General features: G+C 56.4%; 1 protein-coding gene across 10 annotated transcripts in view; it reads right to left on the bottom strand.

Annotated features, from left to right (window-relative positions):
* LOC132003962 (uncharacterized protein C17orf113) overlaps positions 1 to 16700 on the bottom strand; it is a 52479-nt gene that overhangs the window by 27797 nt on the left and 7982 nt on the right. For 9 of the 10 annotated variants that reach the window (XR_009400374.1, XM_059379928.1, XM_059379929.1 and 6 more), the window contains exon 2: positions 436 to 687. Coding sequence is in view for 8 of the 10 variants with exons in the window: in XM_059379928.1 (XP_059235911.1) it covers positions 436 to 685 (250 nt within the window). In the remaining 2 variants the exon portion in view is untranslated. Of the gene's footprint in view, positions 1 to 435; positions 688 to 16700 lie in introns of those variants that run through there. The other variant, XM_059379921.1, reaches the window with a different exon arrangement.

Here is a 16700-nt window from a genome sequence, read left to right as displayed (position 1 = left end):
GGCCAGGAGTCCAGCTGCCAAAGGAGGAGTGGTTTCCCCTGTCCGTCCCTCAGCTGGAGGGCTATGCACCTTGCTGACCCCAAACTTCAGAGACTAGAGCAGAGGCCCAGGCTATCCCTTGTCAGAAAGGCTAACCCTGCTGGGCTCCAGACTGGAGAAATGCTGCTTAGGGATGCTGACCCCCCAGAGACCTCACAAGGAGAGCTCCCACACCCCAAAAAGACCTCAAGAGAAGTCCTCAGTCCTAAAGACCCTCAGATCCTAAGAGACCCCATGGGGGGCTGTCCTGATATATCAGGGGGACTTCTGACCATGAGGACCCATTGAAGGCACCCCAGATGCAACATCCCCCCCACCCCCAAGAGAGCCCACAGCCCCAGAGCCTCTCACAGGGTCCACACGGAGCCTGTGGGAGCATTGCCCCTCCGCACTGACCTGGCCCTGTGGGGGTCTTCCCCAAGCTGAGCTGCCTTAGCCGCCGCTGGTGGGCGCGCCCCCCGCAGTGCACTTGGGCCTGGGCTGCTGAGTTCAGCTGGATGTTGCAGACGTCACAGAGCGTGTAGGATGGCCGTTTTCTTTCCCGCTTGGGCTTAGGCAGTTCTGGGGGCCGAGGGGGGCACTCCGTAGCTCCAGATACGGGGGGCTCTTTCTCACCCGGGGGAGAGGGGCTCAGTGGCCGCTTCATACCTGAGCAGAGAGAGAGGGAGACAAGTCAACAGGCTGAGTACTGTGAGCACACAGAAGGAGCAAGAGGGGCTCAAGACCCCAAGACAGACATCTGGACAGACCCCTGTGTCCCAGATGAAGCTCCTCAGCTTTTGGACATCCCCAACCCAAGGGTGGCAAAGGGAGCGCGACAGGGTCCGCTTCAAACAAAGCAGCATTAAAACACTGGAAGAATGTCTGCAATGGTCTGGAATATGGTCACGAATGTCCACACACCGAGAGGCCGATACCTGGGGACTTGGCTCAGAGAGGAAGACTTGGATGTTGGGGAGCAGCCAGGGAGAGGAAGCAGTAAGGTTAGGGGAGTCGTCACAGTGCAGGAAGCCAGGGCCCTATTCTTGGTCTCACAGCAGGCGCTGACAGTCCTGTGACAGGCAGGCATGTGGCGCTTACTGTAGCCGCTAGCCAGAGGGCTGACTGCAGAAACCCTACCTCCCTACCACCCAGTGCCCGGCCGGTGACATTCACAAACGTTGACAGTGTGTGAAACCATCCCCACCCCTGGCCCACGTGGCTCCAGATGTCCCTCGCTGTGGGGGCCACCCAGGCCGTGGCAACAGTTGATATTTTCGGTGGTGACCTGGGCCCTGCTGCCCGCGTCTACGGAACACAGCCTTTTCACACACTCACACACACGTGCACACACACACATCCCTTCCAGGCCCCTCAGCTGCCACACACCATCTTTCCGTTCCAATTCACTTCTGTGGAACCTTCTGCCTGACTCCTTGGCTCTCACCTGCTCTCTTCTTGGGTTGCCAACTCTCTTCCTCACACTGAATGGTCTTCCTTTTCACTTCCTGGATCTGTGTGTGTGTGTGTGTGTGTGTCCTCTCTGCCCGGGCTGCACACGGTGGGGGGGGGGGGGGACTCCCTGAGGGCCTGGCCTGAGCCTCCCTCACCTCCTCTGAGGGGACAGAGAATTCCCAAGCTTAGGGACATGTGACTTCCTCACAGCGCTCAGAAGAAATCCACCCTGCGGGCCCCTTGACTTGGGACCTGTGGCTTCCAGGACTGTGAAGCAATACGTTTCTGTTGTGGAGGCCACCTGGTTGGTGGTACTTTGTTGCTGTGACCCTAGGAAACGGGTGCATGGGAGGTCTGACCTGTGCGCTTTCAGAGGTGCCTGGTGGCTTGAGGGGCAGCGGTCCCCGGGTCCCCAAAGCCCGGTGGAGCGGCAAAGGTGCAGTACCAGCGACAGGCTCCAGGTGGCGCAGCGACCATCTAGCGGGTAGGGAAGCGGGGAAACTCCATACCCCTCCTGGCGGGGAGGAACCCATTTCTCCGCATTCCTGCCGCCCCTAGCCCGAGCCATGCCAACCTCCCAGGCGCTGTGTCGGGGGTGCAGGGCACAGTCCTGCCCACAGAGGGCATCCTGGGAGGTTACTGCCCTCACCTTGTGAGCGATCCCCTCCTGGGCGGCCCAGAGTCCCACCTACTTTCAGCACAGTCTCACCTCCACGGGGAGGTCATCAGAGCTCTGTTCCTGCCTGCACAAGTCTTCCCCTACCCTCCCAGCAGGAGGAAGAAGCCAGAAAAAGTACCGCTTGAAAGTGGTTTTTCTTGCGGGGTGGGAGGGGGTCCTCAGTTTGCCAGTGGGGAAGAAGCTTCAGAGGAATGAGCTTTTCCTGGCCAGGCCTGCCCCGCCAGTGAGGGGTGGGGAGACTTTGAAATCTCAGTGCCATTTATGACAGGCGGGCTGAGGACACCGGCCCAAGAGAGCCGACAAGTATCTGCCAGGGGCTGATTAAACCTCTGTGATATACGGCCTCTGGCCTCACTGGGCCTGCCTGGATTCAGTGCTAATTGTGCTCCCTGGCTGGGCTGCCGGCCTGCTGTAACCTGCCTGGCCTGACCCAGCCTTCCCAGCTGTCCCCTGAGGAGCCACGCTCCAGCTATGACTCCCAGCCAGAAACTGGGGAGGGGTGGACACTTTTGAGGGCACACACGCATCTGTCTGACCCCTGCCGTGAGCCTCAGCTGGCCAGCACCCCCTGCCCTCGCTCCCCTAAAGCAGCAGCATGACTCACCCTCACTGGATCCACATGAGAACAGGACCTGTCTCCCATGTTCTCTTTAACAGAAGAGGAAACTGAGTCCCAGAAGAGGGGAGTGGACTTGCTTCAAAGTACGCGGAAAGAGGGGCGCCTGGGTGGCTCAATGGGTTAAGCCTCTGCCTTTGGCTCAGGTCATGATCTCAGGATCTCAGGATCCTGGGATCAAGTCTTGAATAGCACTGGGCTCTGCTCAGCAGGAAGCCTGCTTCCCCTCTCTCTCTCTGCCTGCCTTTCTGCCTTCTTGTGATCTCTGTCAAATAAATAAATAAAATCTTTTTTTTAAAGATTTTATTTATTTATTTGTCAGAGCGAGAGCGAGCACATGTAGACAGAGAGGCAGACAGAGACAGAGAGAGAAACAGGCTCCCTGCTGAGCAAAGAGCCGATGTGGGACTCCATCCCAGGACACTGGGATCATGACCTGAGCCAAAGGCAGCTGCCTAACCAACTGAGCCACTCAGGCGTCCCATAAATAAAATCTTTTTAAAAAATTAAAAAGGATGTGGAAAACAGTGAAGAGCTGTTTCTAGAAGCTTCCTTGCCTCCCTCTTTACCCAGCTGATCAGGCCACGTCTTTAGAATTATGACCGCATTTATTTTATTTTATTTTTTTTAAGATTTTATTTATTTATTTGACAGACAGAGATCACAAGTAGGCAGAGAGGCAGGCGGAGATAGAGGAGGAAGCAGGCTCCCCATGGAGCAGAGAGACGGATGTGGGGCTCGATCCCAGGACCCTGGGATCATGACCTGAGCAGAAGGCAGAGGCTTTAACCCACTGAGCCACCCAGGCGCCCCTACGACTGCATTTATTGAGAGCTTACTACGTGCCAGGTGCTTTGAACATAGGATCTCTTTTAAACATCATAACAACCCCGTGAGGTGGGCACTATTATTAACCTATTATCCCACTTCCTAGATTAGAAAACAGGCATCGAGAAGTTTCATAGCTATATGGGGAACCTACACTTGTCTGATCCTGGAGCCCAAGTTCTTAACCACTGCCCCATTCCCCCTCTCCTTAAAGCCTGCCAACTCCTCTTTTGAACTTCTGGGTGGGGAGGGGGTTTTACAGATTCTGGGAAAGACTCCTGGGGGGTCCGGGGGGGGTGCTCAGCCCCTAACAGGCTGGAGTGCTTGGCAGGGAGGGGCCACACCCTGGCAAGAAGGGGCTGGAGCCAGAGAGGCTGGGAGAGAGGGACTTGAAGAAGCGGGGAGAACTGAACCTGAACTGAGTTCTGGAAAAGACCAAGTGAAAGCGCAGAAGAACAGCATGGACGTACCCAGGTGTCTGACTGTCTGTGATTTGCACAGACAAAGCTCTCTTGCTCCCACCTTCCCTAAGAGAAGGCCAAGATTGCAGCAGGGAGCTGGGGTTGATGGGGGAGGGAGCCACCATGTAAAGGCAGGCTCACACCAGAGCTGATGGAGGCCAGGGCTGCTGCCTGTCTACCTATTTGTCCGTTCCTAGGGACCTGGAGCAGGTAGGGGATGGAGGGAGCACCCAGGCAGGGCCCTAGGGCTCCACCTCCACCACTTTTGCTGAGTGATGAATGGACTTGGGGCTTGGGTTTCCGTGGGGCCCTCAGGCACTGCAGTGGAGTGGAGCTCTAGGCCTGCCTGTCCCAAGAGGGCTGGCTGGAAAGGGACCCTGGAAGCCATACAGCACAGAGTGGGGAGCTGCTCCAGCTGTAGCTTGGGGAAGGGGTCCTCAGGAAAGAGCCACTTTTGCCAGAGGGTTAACAGGAGAGGAAGGTTCTAGGTCTGTCCCCAGCCTTTGGCAAGGCATGAAGGGCTCCCTCACTAAATCCTTAATGAGCCCAATTACACTCTGGTATTATCCCCCACGCCTGCCAACCTCTACCCTCCCACCTTCCCCAGTCAGGTCCTAGGCCCTGCCTCTGAGCAGGGAGCCTGGCTGGCTGGCCACCCTGGGGCTAGTCCCTGTCCCTCTGGGCTTCAGTTTTCCCTCTTTAAAGAGAGGGGGGTTGGGCTGGCCTAATCTCTTAGGTCCTTTGCAGGCACCTCCAAGCAGCTGCCTCTGAGGTGGGGCTGCGGAGAAGACCTGGCCGTATTATTGGTCTGTCTCAGCCACCAGGGAAAGGCGGGGTGGGTTTGGAGAAAGAACTGTCCCTGGTGGGTGCCCTTTGCCCTCTGGGCACTGTGCAAACAGCCTCCATTAACCCTCACAACAACCCTGTGAGGCATTACAAGTGAGGAAACTGAGGCTCAGAGCCGAAAGGAGAGGCAGGTGAGTGGGGCCAGTCCTCTCTCATCCTGTGACACAGGGGGAGGGGTTGCACAACCTGGGAGTTCCTGTCCCACTCACTCAAAGGATCCCCAGCCCCCCTCCTCACCAACCCTGCCATAGAAAGAAGTGTCTGGAAGAAGAGAGGTCTTGTTTGTTCCTGTTCTAGCAGAGCGTGGACCCTCCGGGGTCCAGCTGCCCACTCAGTGCCCCTGAGGGGCCACCACTGAGCCTACTGGGCTCTCCTGTCACCTCCCCTCTCTCAGGCTGACAGCTTTCTAGGGTGAGGAAGGGGGAAATTAGCCACTTCAGTGCTTGGCCACCACAGGGTGGCATCTACCCCCGCCATCCTGTAGGCTCAGAGAGCTGGAATCACAGCCAGGTCACACCTAAGCCTCCCCACTAGAGGAGTCTAGGATGGCCATGCCAACCCCCAGCCCACACCTCCCCCACTTTGCCAAGGGACCAGCAGCTCCAGGTGCCAGGGCCCGGGGGGTAGGGGGGTTTCCCCTGGGCAAACCAAAGCAGGCATGTCTGTCTTCCTGTCCAAAGTGGTGACAGAGGCAGCCCATCACCTTCCCCGGGAGATGCGGGGTGCCGGGGATTTCAGGAGTAAACTGGCTAAGAAGTGCTGAAAGCCAACACTTGCTCCAAGAAAGGGAGAGAGAGGGCATGGGAGGTGAGAGAGAGCCATGGCCCGGAGATGAGGTCACCACCCCCCCACCTCCCCACCTCCCCTCCCCCAGTCTGCTCTGTCCTCATCCCTATAGGCTGGGTGTCCCAGAGGACCTCCCGCCATCCTGACACCCCCACAGGTGGGGGCTGCCTCTCCTAGGCAATGGTACTCCCTCAAAAGAACCTCACGCCACCCTCAGGAAGGAAGTCCTTCTTGCTATCTAACCTGCAACTCTCCTTACAGGGACCACAGTGACCACACAGAGAAGCTGCCTCGAAGATGGTGAGGGGGACAGGCAGTTAGGAAGGTAGTATTAGCCTCAGCACCCTGTTTTCTAGCCTCTGGTGCCGGGCCAGGCCTGGGAAACCTGATTGCTGTGCAGGACAGCCCCTTACCTCCAGCCCTCTTAGCATCAGGGCCCAGGATCTTGTCCCCAGGCTCCCAGATCCACAGCTTGCTCGCCGGCCCAGCTCTCCACAGGCTGAGCGGAAGCTCCCTCAAGCCCCATTCCCTGCCCAAGAGGGCTCCACGACCAACACTTCCAAGCTAGGGCCAGGGTGTCCATCCAGGGAGCCAGAGGGAGGAGGGCTGAGAGTCCCAGACTGTTTGAGAGTTGTGGGTAGAAGGCAGGCCAGATGGGCCCCACCTGTGCCCTCTGCGGAAGATGAGGCTACAGGCTTGAAGGGGGAAGTGTAGACAGCAAATGGAGGGGGCTGGCGAGTGTGCTTTTTGCACCCCCAAAGAGACAACAGGAGATCTCCCCTCCTCCTTCTGTTCTACTTAACCCCAGGGGCTGATCTAGGTGGATTGATTCTGGGGTTCTCTAAACTCCTTAGGAAAAGAAACCGAGTTATTTGTCGAGCCCTCTGTCTCTAGATAATGGTCCCCTCCTGAGGGTGGGAGCCCCACCTTCTCTGCCCTGTGGTTTCCAGCCTCTCTCCCCCTAGGGGACCTGGAAAGTTCTTCTTGCCATCATTCTCGTCTCCTCTCCCAACCTCGGCGTTTGGCTAAATTGCGGTTCTTGCCTGCCCGCCACCCCCCACCGCACAAGGTGGGGCGGGGTCCTTGCGGCTGCCCGCAGCCCTTCAGAGCCACCCCCAGCTGGCGCGCGGGCCCCCTCAAGCGCTCAGCCCCAGCGGAGCTCTGTCCGGGATGGGGAGCCGGGAGTGCGGTCCCGCGGCCGGTGCCGGCGCCTACCTGAAGGGCGCTCCCGACCCGATCTGGGCTGCATCCCGCTCCCCACGGCCCCCGGGGCGATCCGGATTCCTGGCTCCTGGAGGTGCGGGGCGGTTGAGTTCCGGCCTGCGAGTCCCCGGGCAGCCGCAGGGCTACCGAGCCCGCCCCCGGCCGGCCTGCTCCCAGCAGGTGCCGGTAGCCCAGTAGCCGCGCCGCTGGGAAAGGAGCACAGGGGAGACCCCGGAAGGGAGCTGCACGGCGGGGATCCCTGGGAAGACAGGCGAGGGGAGACCCAGGAGTGCTCCCTGCAGAAGGGCTGGGCCCAGTGGTGAGTATTCCTACCCCTGGCTGGCAAGGCATGAATGCCCCTTGGCGTCTGGGGGGCCATAGAGCTCAGGGAAGGGAGTCCCAAAGGGGTCACTTCCCAGGGCTCTTTTGTGATCTCCCCACCTCCGGCAAATTGCCCCTGTTTTGGGGGGGGAAGCTGGGAGAAAAGGAAGAAGCTGACGTTCAGGGAGCACCTACTGGGTGCCAGGAGGGATGACATTCAATCCCCATGAGGACTCTGCCTGAACTCGTTTGATCCCCATTTTACAGACCAGGAAACTGAAAGATTGTAACTGGCCCAAGTCACACAGGAAGCGAGCACCAAGTGGGAGAACTCCAGACTGCTCCTAGGATCCCTTTCCAGCGGGGGAAACGTCACCGGTGTGTGCGGCTGGGAGAAATCTTTCCTGATTTCTCCCAGGGCATCCGTACATGGTGTCCGGCCCAGAGTGGCGGAACAACGCAGGGGCATTAAGCCAAGCCGGGGTGGGCAGTAGGCAGGGGCTGGAGGCGCGACCCTCTGAGAGCGCTCTGCTATCTTTCTGTTAATGGAGAGGCAGTAGCAGGGGTAAGAAAGCGAATCTCAAAGAAAGGGGGGTGGGTAGAAATGGCTCTTGTATGGGACTCACTCCCTATTGTGTTCAAGGCTGGCCTCCTGTTTACCAGGCCCTGTAATGGGGGAAGTCCCAGCACGGGGAGCCCTGCCCAAGCCTCACCCAGGGGCAGGGCCCCTGGCTGCCACTCAGTTTCACAGAACTTCTTTCTGGTCCTCACAGCCACCAGCTCACTCCTGTCTTGAGGCCTTTGCCCCTTCTGTTCCCTCGACCTGAACCCTGAAACTGCTCCCCTGACCTTCACAGGCTCATTCCCTTGTAGCTCAGGCCTTGGTTCCAATGTCCCCTCCCCGGGCCCCACTGTCCCAGCCCTATTGTTCTTTGTTCTAGCCCTGGGCTACTTTCCTCCTGGCGTAGCCCCCAAGATGTCCATCTTCTGCTTGGTTACTTACCTGTCTCCATTGTGAGGGCATGCTCTATATTTCCCAGGTGTCCCAAGCACCAGCACAAAGCATGACGGTAGCTAACAGATGCTCAATAAACAGTTGTTGAAGGAATGCACGAGTTCCTCCCCTCTCTAAAAAGGCAAATCCATATTACACTGCACACTTCAGCGGGGTGAATTGTATGCTCTGTGAATTACATCTTAATAGAGTAGTTACAATAAAAAAGCCCAGGGTGGGGCACACAGTCTCAATGTACCTCGCTGTCCGGCCTCAAACTTGATCCTGTCACACCTCTGCCGGACACAGTCCGCATCCTGTGTCTGTCCATGGAGAGTCACAGTTGCTCAGACTTGGAAGGGGTCTTAGAGGTCATCCTGTCCCTTTGGTAACCTGTCCCTGACAAGCTACCCCCTGGCCTCTGCTTGCTTGCACATGCCCATGAGTTCCCTGCCTCCCAAGACAGAATATTCCATTGTTGGGTGGTTCTTAGTGACAGAAATCTCATCAGTATGCAGGCCTGAAAGCTACTTTCCTATACTGTTCCTCCATGGGTCCTAGATCCACTCCTTGGTCACGCAGAAGAAACACACATCACCTTCCCCAGCCCGCAGAGCATGGCTGGCAGCTTCTTCCTAAGGGGTCTCTTCTCCCAGCTAAAGAGACCGATTTCTCTCAGCTATTCTACCCCTGACATGGCCACCTCCTCCAGGAAGCCTCTCCTGTGTGCTCCCGGGACATTTTGTGTTGGTCCCTAACACTGTACTTTCCACGTTGTATTGAAATGTCTTCCCCAAACCCTGCCCCAGCCACCCCTCTGCACTGAGGGTGAGTAGTACTAGGTCTTTATTTACTCCCTTCTGCCCAGGACCTTACGTAGAGACCAACTGAGCTGAACTAAGCAATTAATAAAAATGTGTTTCTGGGGGTTTTATTATCCTAGTCCCATCCCTCTAAACTGATTCAGGCTTCCAATGTCCTCCTTAGAACAGAACAAGGAAGAGAATCACTGCCTCCCCATCCTCAACCCTGTTTTATATGAGTGCTGTCCACCCCTTAATTTTGTGCACTCTTGAGTTAGCTCTGTACAGAACTGGGGGGCCGGGGGGATTTCATGGGGCTATTGTCCCATGATATGCCGGCGAGCTCAGCCTCCCCCCCCCTCATCGCCAAGGAAGTGGTTTCTTGAACAGTGAGCATGGGACCCAGGCTTGGGCTTGCTGGTGCTCCCGATCTGCCCAGGGCCTGTTGAAATCATTCATCATTCATCATGCGATCATAGTGCCACAGCAGAGATGTGGCTTCACCTAGACACCTAGGAAAAACACCCCCCAGAACCCAACCCCGTACACAGACAAAACACTGTCCTTAACTGTGGGCCTTCTGTATCCTGCACTCTTCCCACACCTTGATCCTCCCACAGTCCGGAAAGGTTGGTAGGTATTCTGCTCCGTACTTTGAAAATAAGGAAAGGAGGCTCTGAGAGGTTAGTTCAACTGCCCGAGGTCACACAGCTAGAAGGGGCGGAGTTGAAACCCATCTGGTTGACTCTAAGCCCTAGGCTCACTTTGCTCCAGGTCCTGATGCCTCTCAAGGCTTTATCTGAAAACGCCCCCAAATTAGTTTCCTCTACCAGCAGGGGGAAGAGGAAGGAAACCCGGAAAGCTTCTTCATTATAATGAGGCCTGGAGGCGCCCGGTGGTGGTGCTCGTGCTCCCTTGCCCACCTACCACTCCTCGGAGGAGGGCTTCAGGCCCGGGGTTATTACCTTCCCCTCGATCCCTGCCCAAAAATGACCCTTAGTCCAGATAAAGCCACCGAGTCTCTAGTTGGGCACTCAGTCCTCACTATAACCCAGTCTCATCATCCTGTTATCTCCCCTTCCTCTGCCTTGTCTATGAGGAATCCCCAGCCCTAGAACAGTGCCTGGCACTCCATAGGCAACCAATCCATGTTGCTGGATATGAGAAACGAACTGACTCTCGTTTCGAGGACCAGAAATGGGTTGGGTTTCTTATTCTGGCTGTGTGGGCTGAGACAAGTGACTTCCCCTCTCTGAGCTTCAGTCTCCTTATCTATAAACGGGGCAATGAATCCATAACAACCAAGCCCAGTGTAATGCGAGCCCATCCCAGCAGAGTACGTGATGTCTCAGGCATCCAGTTAGTAATAGGAACATCATTAATAAGGTGTTAGGGTCCCCGCTTGAGAAACCGGGCACTGGGACTCAGAACCGGGATGGGACTTACGTAGCTCATGGTACCCGCTTGGAATTGGCCTACACAGGACAGGAGCTTGGTTGTGCCTGCCTTTAAGTTGACCTTCGCAGCCCCCTGGGGCCTTCGCTGAGCGCTCAGTAAATCTAAATTCTACCCCAAAATTATGAGATGGTCATACTAATCATTCATAGTAATAATACCAAGAGCTCCCGTTGAAGCAAAGCCTGTGGCAAAGGGGCTCAGGCAAGGAGCCCTAGACCCCTGCCCAGCCAGCAGCTTCTAGTCTGCTCATGGCCCCAACCGGGGCTGGGGTATGCAGAGCGGTTCTGGGCCCCTGGGTTCCAGGAGGGTAAGAGAAGTCCCAACCTCAAATGGGCCTGTCCCATCCATCACAGCTCCCTTCTGTTCCGTCACCAAAAGGGCAAACTCACTAAAGACTTGAACCAGTCTGCCATGATCCCTCCCCCAACAGGGCCAGCCTTTTGCCTCCTAAAATAGCCCAGAGCCACCATGTGCCCAGGGCGGCTCCCCACTGGTTGCAAATCCCCCTGAAATTAAATCCCCATCCTGCCCCAAGCAGGACGGCACCACCTCCTGTCCTGCTGAGCTCCAGGGCTGGCCAGGCTCCCCCCAGTGGAAACCAGGACAGTCGTCCTTCACGGTGACCGAGACATAAATCCCCAAATAATGAGACAGGCGCTGGGAACACGGAACCAGACACGGTGTTAATTGGTTCACTTCTGGGCAGGCATGATGTGGAGGTCACAGCAGCAGGCCTCGGTTTCCCAGCCAGCAAAATGGGGTGGGGGGCAGTGATGACGTCCTGTGCCCCTGGCTGGGTGCATTTGCTGTGCCCTCTGACCAGCCTCCCACCCAGACCCACCAGTAGCTCTTTCTGACCTGGCCAGAACGCTAACTTCTCAGATGTAAAAGGGAAGAGCAGGGTCCACTCATCCAGGTCTCAAGGTAGGGAGGCCCAATTCATCCCTCCTATGATCTAGAACCATCTTCTTCCCACTAAAACCACACCAAAAGGCTCAGTCCACCTCAGCCTGCAGGAGGACAGGGCGGGGAGGCAGGAGGGCCCAGTGGTGCCTCCCTGCTCCTCATGTGAGGCCAATGATGGATTCTTGGACAAGCATGAGGTCCTCAGTTTCTAGTGATCAGGATGAGATTATCACATTAATCTTTAAAAGTCTTTGCTCAAAAAGCAGCAGCAGCAGCTGACACCCTTAACTCCCCCGACTGCCACCGTCACCCTCTCTTGGACGGTGGCCAGATGAGCTCCAGATCCTGGCCACTTGGAGGCTCCACTGTACCGGGCTAGAGGCAGGGGGTTGGACAGAATGACCTCTCCTGGCCTGGGCTGCTTCTGAGTTGTGGTGAGCCGACAGGGGGAGGAGCCAAGGCAGAGGGGTGAGTGTTATCTTGGGGAAAGGAGTTTGGAGGGCCTCCGGGGAACCCAAGTAAGTTGGGATCAGGCAAACCTTTACTGATCAGATTACAACTCTGCCACTTACTACCCAGAGCCTGGGAACATGCCCCTTTGCTCCACACCTCAGTCTCCTCATCTGTGAAATGGGAATAACCATGACAATAACGGATAAGAACAGCCCCTGACCCAAGGCTGACAGCTGAGATTAACTAAGACAACATACAGACCAACCTTTTCAAGCTAGAAAGAGCCATGACAGTGAAGGATGACATTGTTAATTACAGAGGGAAGGCCTCCGATCAGACTACAGAACGAACTTCCTCCCAGCTGTGCATTGCAAATCAATGGGGCAAGAGAGGCCAAGGCACACAGGCCTGGGTGGGATGCCAAAAACATCACGCACGATCCCCCCCGACCCCACCCCATCCAGGGAGCCCATCCCCATGTCCAGACCAAACCCTTCCCTTCCTGGCCATCATCTTGCCTCCAGGGCTGCCAGCCTGTCCGCACTCTTTCCCAGTCCGAGGCTGTATCCAACTCGTGTTTGTTGCCAACGCAAAGGAAATTATTTCAGTTCCCTCACCTGGCTTGGCAAAGCTGCCCGGGTAGTATAGGAGAGGCCAGAGCTGGAGAAGAAGCTGGCAACTGGGGTTGCCCACAGCAGGGTGGCTCCCTCCCCCAAATATTGCTTCAATAGCAACAATCAAGAAGGCAGTCGGCCTACTGGGGGGACTACCCCATACCGCCCCTCGGAGGGAAGGGAAAGGCTGAGGGCCTGGGGGTCTTCACCAGGACCTTGGCTACCTTCCCTCTTACTTAAAGACTTGCATTCAGAGCAGGGCCGGGAAAGGCCCTGACTACCAGCCAGGATCAACCCTGCAGAAATTAAGATCTTTGAATTTTCTTGACCCGCCCTTCATTTCCTGATGCTCTTACTTAGTCTGTTCAACAGAATCCTCCCACTCTGGCCTACCCCACTGGACCTTGGGGCCCGTCCCCTTCCTCAGTGTGAGAGGCTGGATCCAGAAGGATGGAGGCAGGGAGAGGCTAAAAATGACCCTGAGATCCCAAGGTCACCCTGAGCAGGAAGGAGGAAGATGGTGTGGTGGCCCTGGTCTTACCTTGCTGGCCAGGGAGAAGGGCTGGCCACATCAAGAAGTCCTCCCCTCAAATTGGCTGGTGGGCGGAAGCACGTGGCCCTCACAGGCCATGAAGGAAGCCTTTCAAAGGCAGCCGAGAGGTTCCGAGAACACTCCTAGGAAGGGCTGCGTCAACATGTCCCAGGCTCCACAGGCCCTACATCCAGGCCCCCGGGGCTGCTCAATGGTCTGAGCTGGGAGGCAGTGTGGGGCCTAGGGCAGGAGTCTTCAGACTTTGGGGGAGTGGCTTCACTTCTCTGATCTGTAAAATGGGCCCATGGTATCCACATCATGTGGTTCTTGGGAAAAGTAAGGGACAATGTAGGGAGATGCTCCCTTTGTGCCTGGCAGAGTACAGGAACTGTACTCTGGGGCTCAGGAACTCACGGAATAAACATCTGTTGGACACCAGCCACAAGCCAGGCCCTCCATTCTTCGCCCAGGGGATCCTGAGGGGCTAGGGGTGCCTGAGTGGCTCAGTGGGTTAAGCCTCTACCTTCGGCTCAGGTCAGGATCCCAGGGTCCTGGGATCGAGCCCCGCATCGGGCTCTCTGCTCAGCAGGGAGCCTGCTTCCTCCTCTCTCTCTGCCTGCTTCTCTGCCTACTTGTGATCTCTGTCTGTCAAATAAATATATAAAATCTTAAAAAAAAAAAAAAAAAGTCGTGAGTGGCTGTTATGGAATTTTTGATCCAGGGGGATCATGGGTCACGGTCTCTAAGGAGATAACCACACAAGGTCAGGGAGGATGAGTGACCAGGAAAAGCCTCTCTCAGGAGGGGGACAGTTCAACCCAGACCTGGCTGATGTGAGGGACAGGCCTGCCTCAGGGTCCTCAACCTGGAATCAGACAGGGGCAGCTCTGAAAGCTTCTGATCACTGGACCCCTCCCCAGGGGTCCTGACGGGAAGGGGCTGGGGTGCCACCTGGACCTCGGGATCTTAAATTCTGCCCAGGTGATCCTGATGTGAAGGCAAAGGTGAGAACCCCTTGCCCTGCAGTTTTCCCAGGGGCCTGTCCATGTGAGTGGGACCTGGGGAGCTTGTCTAGCATCCTGGGCTGGGCTGCAACCCTTGGGGGTCAGATTTAGGGACTGGGGTGAGATCCAGCATCTGTCTCTCTTAACAAGAAGCCAGGTGATTTGGAAGAACAGGTGGGTCTAGAAACACATCTAGGGGACAAAGTCTGAGCTCTGAGCTTGGCAATGAAAACCCCCCACTACGAACTCCAGCCATGCCCCCATGGGGACAACCCGCTGCTCTGGGACACACTGACCCCTCTCTGCCCTCAGCCTGGGAAATGCCTCCTTTCCCCCAGTAAGGTCCTGAGCGTACTCCTAGGCTGATCATGGAACCCGAAGGGCCCCACTGTTGTGGGTTTGGGATCTGTTTCCTCGCTGCCCTTGACCCCTTGGCCAGAATCCTTGTGCCATTCTGCCCATGCTTCCTGCCCGGCCAGACCCTAGGCTCTCTCACATGGCACCCAGCCTGGCACCCTGCAGGGTATGCCTCATCCTCGTTGAAGGAATACCACATCTACCCCCAGCACAGCTGTCCCCACAGCTCAGCAGGGTTGTGACCTGCTCCGAGGGCTCCTTGCTCCATCCCTCCTCCTAGGTCTCCTCCTCCCATCTCCTCTTGTGGAATCTGACTTCTTTCTCTCCTCTCCTACCCTTAGCCCTGCCCTGCGGGCCAAGCCCTGGGATGGGAGACACTGCACACTTGTGTTCTCCAAGCCTTGGGCGTGTCCGAAGACACCCCTATCCCTGCTGAAGAATCAGGGTCCCCCCCACTTCAGGGGACTGGCATGGTGGCCACCTCTTTCTTTTGGGAAGCAACATGGTATAGCCATAATGCCTGGGTTCAGTCCTCCCTCTGCCGCTTTCTAACTGGGTGATCTCGGCCACCTCTGTGCCTCAGTTTCCCCTTCTGTAAAATAAGAATAAACAGTACCGGGACGCCTGGGTGGCTCAGTTGGTTAAGCAGCTGCCTTCGGCTCAGGTCATGATCCCAGCGTCCTGGGATCGAGTCCCACATCGGGCTCCTTGCTCAGCAGGGAGCCTGCTTCTCCCTCTGCCTCTGCCTGCCATTCTGTCTGCCTGTGCTTGCTCTCTCCCCCTCTCTCTCTGATAAATAAATAAAATTAAAAAAAAAAAAAAAAAAGAATAAACAGTACCTGTCTTAGAGGTTCACCGTGGGGATTAAATGAGCCAATAGTCATTAAGTGTTCAGCAAACAGGCACATGGTAACCACTACGTGTGTCTGTTAAATAATTTTAGAAACACACAATTCTATGAAGGTGATGCTTCGTCCGTCAGGGATGTGGGTCCTGACAACGCAGCAGGTCTGGGAGGCAGGGATTAAGATTCCATTTTACAGGGGCACCTGGGTGGCTCAGTGGGTTGGGCCTCTGCCTTCGGCTCGGGTCGTGGTCCCAGGGTCCTGGGATCGAGCCCCACATCGGGCTCTCTGCTCTGCGGGTAGCCTGCTTCCTCTTCTCTCTCTCTGCCTCTCTGCCTACTTGTGATCTCTGTCAGATAAATAAAGAAAAAATCTTTAAAAAAAAAAAAAAGATTCCATTTTACAGGTGAGGAAACTGAGAACAAGGAGAGGAAGGGACTCCCTGAGCCGACACCCAAACCTCACGTCCGTCTACAGCCCTTGGAGCCTTCTCTCTCCCGGCACCCCCGCACTCCTCACTCCTCAGGCGCCCGGCCTGGCCCAGGTGGGCTCTGTGCCCGGCACTGACAGAGGACCCTTTGTACCCCTGCCCAGGGTCACACCCTGAGCTCAGAGCCACGGCCAGACAAGCACCCTGTGTCTGGGGCTGTCTCACCGCCAGGCCTGCGGTCGTCCTGGCCTCTCCAGCCACGTGCTCTGGCTGGGCGGACGCGAAGGCTGCCCCCACCCCTGCCAGTCCCCACCCTCCCCCCAGCCTCCGCAGGGTATCCCTGACCCTCCCTCAGCTGCGTTCAGCCAGGAGACAGACTGGGAGGCAGCCCCAAGGAAAACACCCCCTTCTTGGTCTCCACCTTGTGCAAATTCCGGGTGGCCAGACTCTAAGGTGTCTGGGGCCCCAGAGGAAGGGACAGGCAGGGCTGAAGGGGTGGGGAATGACGTGGAGGTTATTCTGGTTACCCTTTCTGTCTCCCTAATCTTTCTTCAATCTGTTGGCTTCTCTTTACCACCTGGACTGCATAATGGCCTTCTCACCAGCCTCCCTGCCTCCACTTCTCCATCTTTTACCTTCCCAGTTTATTCTCCACACATCAGAAGGAGCCTTTAAAAAGCGAAATCCATGGGGTGCCTGGGTGGCTCAGTGGTTTGGGCTGCTGCCTTCGGCTCGGGTCATGATCTCAGGGTCCTGGGATCGAGCCCCGCATCGGGCTCTCTGCTCCGCAGGAAGCCTGCTTCCCTCTTTCTCTCTCTCTCTGCCTGCCTCTCTGCCTACTTGTGATCTCTGTCAAATAAATAAATAAAATCTTTAAAAAAAAAAAAAAGGCGAAATCCGGGGCACCTGGGTGGCTCAGTGGGTTAAGCCTCTGCTTTCGGCTCGGGTCATGATCCCAGGGTCCTGAGATCAATCTCCACAATGGGCTCTCTGCTCAGCAGGGAACCTGCTTCCCCCCACCCTCTCTGCCTGCCTCTCTGCCTGCTTGTGATCTCTCTCTCTGTCAAATAAATAAATAAAAATCTAAAAAA

The sequence above is a fragment of the Mustela nigripes genome, chromosome 16, assembly GCF_022355385.1.
Source record: "Mustela nigripes isolate SB6536 chromosome 16, MUSNIG.SB6536, whole genome shotgun sequence".
Lineage (NCBI taxonomy): Eukaryota > Metazoa > Chordata > Mammalia > Carnivora > Mustelidae > Mustela > Mustela nigripes.
The sequence above is the reverse complement of the archived record's forward strand: the minus strand, read 5'-3'. Positions and strand labels throughout refer to the sequence as shown.